This window comes from Sinocyclocheilus anshuiensis, unplaced genomic scaffold, assembly GCF_001515605.1.
Source record: "Sinocyclocheilus anshuiensis isolate Anshui unplaced genomic scaffold, SAMN03320099.WGS_v1.1 scaffold712, whole genome shotgun sequence".
NCBI classification, from domain to species: Eukaryota; Metazoa; Chordata; class Actinopteri; order Cypriniformes; family Cyprinidae; genus Sinocyclocheilus; species Sinocyclocheilus anshuiensis.
The window spans coordinates 312,027-319,773 of NW_015555749.1; the positions used below are offsets into that span (position 1 = coordinate 312,027).

The following is a 7,747-nucleotide window of genomic DNA, read 5'->3' on the forward strand; positions in this document are numbered from 1 at the left end:
TAATAGGGGTGTAACGATACACGTATTCGTATTGAACCGTTCGGTACGAGGCTTTCGGTTCGGTACGCATTACAAACCGAACGATTCTTTGTAGTAATCCTATTACATTTGGGGAAAAAAAGAGCTTAAAGTGTGTTAAATATAATGTACTCCAGCCCAGGTTGTGACGGTGAGGTAGTTCGCTAGAGTTTTCCCTCTTTTCCTCGCTTTTATTCACTTTTAAATAGCTTGTAAATGCTTGTGCGCATTTTACTTTCACTTTCGAACTAGCGGCATTTCGGCGTCAATTAAATGAACTGGCAACAACAAAACAGTACAACAAACTCACTTACATCAAACATAGAATGTTTAATTTATACACAAAATGAATACAAATACACCATGCTATAGGCCTAATATAAAATAACAGATAACTTACACAAAGTTTAAATATAAAACACTTAAAATCAGCAAACACGGTGGAACCAAATAAATAAGAAACAAATGTTAAAAAAGCTTCCAGAATCATCTTAGATAAGCAGCAAAGTCAAAAGGTCTTCCAAAGTCTAAAATATTTTTAAGATCATATGATACTAGTTTTAAAAAAATCAAGGAAATTTGTCTGGCATTTCTTTGTTTTTGCTGTATCGAAAACATACCGAACTGTGACACCCGTGTCGTATCGAACCGAACCATGAATTTTGTGAACCGTTACACCCCTAATATATATACATATATATACAGTATATATATATATACACACACACTCGTTTACTTTTTTGAATTCAGACACACATACAGACACATAAGCTGCACGGTCGCATCTCTCTTTTTCGTTCGTTTTTAGAGGATTTTTTCAATAAAAAGAAACTAGTTAAATCAGAATATTGCAAATCAATATAGTTAATTAGCTGCAAGGTCGTATCTTTCTACCATTCAAAAAGTAAATGAATACATGTAATACAGTAGCAATAGAAGGTGATTCAATTACTGGAAGATTTCTGGATGGAATGCACTTACCTCTTTCAGGCAGCCCATAAAGTTGTTGCTAACGGGGGATCCGGGCAGATCAGCAGTGCTGGGACTACCCCCGACATAGAAAAAGTCATCCGAGCCTAGCATGGTGTAGTCCTCTTGTGTATATCCAGTGGTGGTCAGAATTCCATCCACGGATATTGTAACCTACACAACAAAGCACAGGGAAAGGACACGCTATACTCACATATAACTTAAATACTGTTACAGGGCTTTGGTCCCCCCTCGTAAGGATTTGGATGCTTGGCTTTGTTTTGTTTTTGCCATTAATGCTTCTCATTTATGTATTTATTTATTGCTTTTCTCTTTTAATTGGTTTAATGTAACCCATTTTCATGTCTGTTCTAGGAGTTCTTATTTATTTATTGTTCACTTTTTTTTTTTTTTTTTTTTTTTGGTCTTTCTAGATTTAAATTTTTGGTATTAACTTCTAGTAAGTCTGAGCTGAGGAAGTCTGTTGAACATTAGCCCAGGCTCAATGTTAGTGATGCCATTAATAGAGCACAAAAAGTAAATCAGCAGACACAAAAATGGTGTTAATAGTAGGTGTGTTTCTGAGAGTTAGTATCGCTTGAATCCAGTGCATGTGAGTAGTTTCAGCAGTTTTCAATGTTATTATATGAGGTAAAACAAAGAACACGGCGTGCTAAGAGGTTAGAAATGAAAGCACAGACAATTAGAGGCACATCTCTCACAGATCTGGTTGAATGGATGCATGCTTCATTATCCCTCCCTCTCCACATGCAAGCAATGGTTGGTTAGAGAGAACAATTCTTCTCACAGATTACATTGCACAGGAATGAGTAAAGAGAGAAGAGGAGGGAGAAGGACACAAACACGACGCAGCTCATGAGACCAATCACAGCAGTGTCGGCATGCATAAGCGTGTTCACATGAAGAAAGAAAGTAAAAACTACAACAGACGAGATGACCGGCCACCCATGCCAGCCTCAAATGTACTGATGGAGCAGAGGTGTTAGTACACGGGGTGGCCAGGATGCACACCATGCTGAACAACGGGCCTCAAAGCTAGCTGGACCAATGGAAAAACTCAGAGCCAGCCAGCCGAGACCGATCGGTGAGCAAAACCTTATGCAAAAGAACCCAAAGAAGGAAAAGATGCAAGATAAACTAAGAAAAAAAAAAGATGGACGGGACATAAAGAGCTGAGGAAACCCAAGTAATGAGAAGAAAAAGAAAAGGGGAATTTGGGCAGGGTAGGGGAAGTAAGCGTAAAGATTACCAACCGCATTTTCCCCCTTTTTTTGTTTAGAATTGGTGTCTACGATTCAAAAAAAGGAAAATAGACACACGGCAAACCCAAACTAAGAAACAATTAGAATGATATCTACCGAACAATGTAGTTTGTTTACCATAGCGTGTCCAATGCCTGAGTGCTTTGTGGAAAAGGGGGGAGAAAGGAAATTAAAAAACTGTGAACAGAACACCGTTCCTCAATCAAAAAAGATGGTCTCTTGCCAAGGTTAGTACATCAGCGTTGCACGTTAGTAAAAGGTAACAGGTTAGTAAATGACACATTCCATGGATGAAAGGTTAGTTTCTTTCCCCAAAAGCAGGTTAGTAAACATTTAAAAAGGGCAAAAGAAGAGAAGGAAAGGAGAAGCAGACGAGATCTGCACCGTGGAGTTCCTCTGGGACGGATCTAGTCTACTCTGTTCTAAACACTGTCTCTTCCTATTCCTGGCTCTCCGCTAACTTTACTGGTGACAGAACGCACCACAGAGCTTTTTATGTTTACTGCCTGTCCTATCCAACTTTGTGCACATCTAGGATCTTTTCCGAGTCTTGACACTTCAAACGTGTTCTGCGCTGACAGGTGATGTACTCATGTAATGTAGTGAGAGGTGGCGCTATCAAATAGTGACAGTAAAATATGGATGCCGTAGTGTCTGAGGTTGAATTTAAATATTAGTTAAGAGGAACAGGGTTAAAGGTATGTTCACTGATGTCTGAAATATGAATTCATTGCTGCTACATGAATACTTTAATACTGGAAGCGTCTTTTTACATCAGCTCTGCTCGGTGCTACAAAAATTAGCTCTAGTGCTAATTTAAAATGATAAAAGTGCACCAAATTCCTAGAACTTTCTCTTTTAGTCTCGTCTTTAAGCAACTTTCAAATACATAATTTGGAAACCTGAACTATTTTAAATGGGTGTATGTCTTGATCAGGGTCGGAAATTAACAGGGGCTTGGGGCAAAAACGCCACCAAAATGAACAAAAATGCCCATCAAATTCAATATAAAGGGCAAAAATTGCCCCCTGCACAATTAAGCTAGAATGTAAAGTAAAATGTAAATTGAATAAAAAGAGCTGATTTCTGCATTACATTTACAGTAGATTTGCTCACGTTGCATTATATTTCTTTTTATGCATTGCAGTGCAGTGCAGTGCAGTGTTGAGTGTTACAACCACTGACACACATTTCAGCTGACTATATGAATTCCATGTCCAATCAGAGACGTCTGGATTCGTCACCACTAAGAACGCCGGAGTTGTTCAGTGTGCGCTCTCATTGACGGAATTCTGAATCTGCATTCGCAAATTCTCTCATCATAAACAACAAAGTGCTTAAAAGATGTAAGTAAGACATTGAATTAGCAGTGTAGATAGCTTCAGTGATTATATCCCCAACAAAAAGCTTTCTATTAATCAACATTAACAATCCTTATTACAATATCAAGAGCAATAATCAACAATAATGATATTGCAGTTTCACCCTGTAATTAGATTTAATTTATAGGCCATTTACATTATGCAATTTTTGTGTACTTACATGTATATGTGGTGCATTAAATAGTCATACTTTATTAGTAGCAGTCTATAGTTTTGAGACTGATTGAAGTTAAATTTAAGTAAGTACAACACAGACACATTTGATTAGGTAAATATAAATATTTCCCTTACAAAGGTAAAAATGCCCGAGAATCAATTCCAGAGGGCAAATATTGTCCCTTAATGGAAAAGTTAATTTCTGACCCTGGTCTTGATTTAAGTGGTTAAATACAGTTAAATACGGTCTGAGGGTTAGTTTGATGCTACTAATCTGAATCTGAATGTATCCAATCTCGACCTCTGCCTTTTCTGCGCGGTTACCTGACGAAGGTTCCTGGTAACCTTCACATCATGCCAGGCATTGTCATTAAATTTTCCATTGACGGGCTCCACCAGGGCCTCGAAGGCCCCAGAGCCCAGGTTGATGACCAGCGAGACGGCACCATTCTTCAGCGCCAAGTTAACGTAGTCTGCAGATTTTCCGGTGTGGAGCATCAGTCCATTGCGCTGCAGGGTCTTGAAGGAGAGCGTAATCTCATCGCTACTGCTCTGAATGGGGTTCGGGGACAGGTCGTAACAGAAATACTCTGAACCCTTGAAGGTGGCCACGTACTCTTCTCTCTCTGCAAGAACATGGAGAAAAAAGCAGGTAAGCTGGGAGCAGACCAATGTTTTTTTTTCTGTTAAAAGAGATGCATTAATACCAAAGCAAGCAAGGCAATATAGTGCAATATAAAAGTCCAGTTGGAAAGATGAGCAAGTATAGGAGTCAATGACGTAATTTTTTGGCCAATCTATTTATTTATTCAATAATACAATAAAAATGCAATTCATAAATACAATGAAGAATCAAACCTCTTGTATGATAAGCACATTTTTAATTTCTGAAATAACATTTGATATTTTTGGGGCATAAAGATGTCAATGTGATATAATGTAGCTATTATTTATTAAAAACTTGTTTAAAAAACTAAACTTTGTCATAATTGTCACAATCTCTCTCTGGGAGGAACACAGGGTTTATATGCAAGGGGAAAATTAGATAATTAATCAAACACAGCTGGATACAAATTAACACAATGAGGACAGGAACTAAACCAAATAAGGGCAAACAGGAACTAAACGGGAACATACATGTGACTAGGGGCGTGCGATATATATCGTCTGCGATAATATCGTAATTGTTGTTTTAACGATGTGCGATTTGACATTATCGAGTATTTTCTGCAAGAACATGGAGAAAAAAGCAGGTAAGCTGGGAGCAGACCAATGTTTTTTTTTCTGTTAAAAGAGATGCATTAATACCAAAGCAAGCAAGGCAATATAGTGCAATATAAAAGTCCAGTTGGAAAGATGAGCAAGTATAGGAGTCAATGACGTAATTTTTTGGCCAATCTATTTATTTATTCAATAATACAATAAAAATGCAATTCATAAATACAATGAAGAATCAAACCTCTTGTATGATAAGCACATTTTTAATTTCTGAAATAACATTTGATATTTTTGGGGCATAAAGATGTCAATGTGATATAATGTAGCTATTATTTATTAAAAACTTGTTTAAAAAACTAAACTTTGTCATAATTGTCACAATCTCTCTCTGGGAGGAACACAGGGTTTATATGCAAGGGGAAAATTAGATAATTAATCAAACACAGCTGGATACAAATTAACACAATGAGGACAGGAACTAAACCAAATAAGGGCAAACAGGAACTAAACGGGAGCATACATGTGACAGTACTCCCCCCTCCCGGAAGGCGCATCCCGCGCCGTAACAGTTACACCTGGGAGGAGAGGTGGGCACCCTGAAGGCTGGTGCAGGGCAGGAACAAGGTGGAGACAAGGAGGGCCTCCAGGGCGGATCAGGGAGCTCCGTAAGCCATGGCGGAGCAGGCAGTTCAGGTTGCCATGGCGGAGCTGGTAGCTCAGGGGGCCATGGCGGACCTGACATTTCAGGAGGCCATGGCGGGGCAGGCAGTTCGGGAGGCCATGGCGGAGCAGGCAGTTCGGGAGGCCATGGCGGAACAGGGAGCTCGGGGGGCCATGGCAGAACAGGGAGCTCGGTGGGCCATGGCGGAACAGGGAGCTCGGGGAGCAATGGTGAAACAGGGAGCTCGGGGAGCCTGACCTCGGCACTCAGCCTGGCCTCCACAGACGGACCCCTACTACCCCCCCCAAAATCTTTGGGGAGAAAATCGTCTTTAGAGGCCCTCCGTATGCCTAACTCAGGAACTGTTGCCCTTTCTGTGCTAGATCGGCTTGACTTGGGGACTGGAGCCCACCTTGGGCTGGACATGGGAACTGGAGCCCTCCCTCGGCTAAACTCGGGGACTGGAGCCTTCTCTAGGATAAACTCGGGGACAGAAGCCCTAACTGGGCTAAACTCGGGGTCTGGAGCCCTCTCTGGGCTAAACTCGGGGACTGGAGCCCTCCATGGGCTAAACTCGGGAACAGGAGCCCTCCATGGGCTAAACTCGGGAACAGGAGCCGTCCGTGGGCTAAACTCGGGAACAGGAGCCCACACGGGAGTGAGCTCTGGGGCTGGAGCCGACACTGGAGCGAGCTTTGGGGCTGGAGCCGACACTGGAGCAGGCTCTGGGGCTGGAGCAGACAATGGAGCAGACTCAGGAGAGAGGATAGGGGCCGAGAACTTCGGAGGAAGTGCCATATCCATATGAGTTTTTCTGGGCTTGAGTGCATCGGCCGGCGGGCTTGACTGCGGATTGGTTCTGGATCGAGGCCGGACTCTCTCCAGACACCGGAGGATCCCTTCCCTCCAGCTTAGTCCAGTGGTGTCTGGGAGGTCCACGGGGTGATGGTAATTAGCCCCGATCCAGAAAAGTGAGTTGAGCGTGGCGTCATCCAGTGCCGTCGCTGCGGCGAGCCCGCAGAATTCCCCGGCATACTCGTAGAAGGGGAGATCTTTACGTGCTAGGGCAATGAATCGTGTGGCGGCCATCTCCATGGCCGCGGGGAGAAACAAACAGGGAAAACAAAAAACTTTCAAAAAACGGAAAACGAACACGGGGGAAAAAGGCGCCGCTTACTTTCGGTTTTAGGTCCGCTGTTCTGTCACGATCTCTCTCTGGGAGGAACGAGGAGACGCAGGAAAATACTTCAACTAGGATTTTAATCAAACAAGCAAAGGGGTACAATCACTGGAACTCAAGGATGACATATAACAGCGGACTCAGACTCAGGGAAACACAGGGTTTATATGCAAGGGGAAATGCAGAAATCTGCATATATGCGAGATAATTAATCAAACACAGCTGGATACAAATGAACACAATGAGGACAGGAACTAAACCAAATAAGGGCAAACAGGTACTAAATGGGAACATACATGTGACAATAATCCTTTATTACTATTTTTAAAAGATTATCACCACAAAAAATATCTGAAAACCTTCTGACTGTCAAATCAACAGTAATGTGCTCCAACCAACATGCAAGAAAAAAAGGAAATTACATCACAGAGAGGACACCTGCAGACCCTCACGATTGTGTGTCAAGATAAATATACGTCTCTTAAAGGTCCCATATTTTACACCTTTCTGGAGTTTTATTTTAGGTTTTGATGTCCTTAAGAATATATATTTGCGGTATCATGACTAGATTGACATGGTGAGTTTGTCTTTACTATACACGTTAGATGTGATCCACCTCATAGTAACAATCCTGTCAGATCGTCCATCCTTTGAGTGAGAGTGTAACGTTACAGGTCGGCCGATCTGGTTTCGTGGTTAAAGTTAACCTTTTCGACATGTTTCCGTGTTGTCGCTGCTCAGCAATAGCATGGACGCGATGTTGTCTAGGGGTTTGGCAAAAGTAGAGTGGGACTGTGGGTGGTGCTGTGTAGTTCTGACGTCAACTTTTTACGGAAGTCACAACGGTTCGTGAAAAATCACAGCTACTTTATGCAGGCTG

General features: G+C 41.8%; 1 protein-coding gene across 10 annotated transcripts in view; it reads right to left on the reverse strand.

Moving 5' to 3' along the window:
• nrxn1a (neurexin 1a) overlaps positions 1-7,747 on the reverse strand; it is a 190,982-nt gene that overhangs the window by 114,426 nt on the left and 68,809 nt on the right. For 9 of the 10 annotated variants that reach the window (XM_016467315.1, XM_016467324.1, XM_016467321.1 and 6 more), the window contains 3 exons: positions 4,133-4,434; positions 2,388-2,411; positions 1,000-1,161 (listed from right to left, as the gene is read on the reverse strand). In XM_016467315.1, coding sequence (XP_016322801.1) covers positions 1,000-1,161; positions 2,388-2,411; positions 4,133-4,434 — 488 coding nt within the window. The remainder of the gene's footprint in view (positions 1-999; positions 1,162-2,387; positions 2,412-4,132; positions 4,435-7,747) is intronic. The other variant, XM_016467320.1, reaches the window with a different exon arrangement.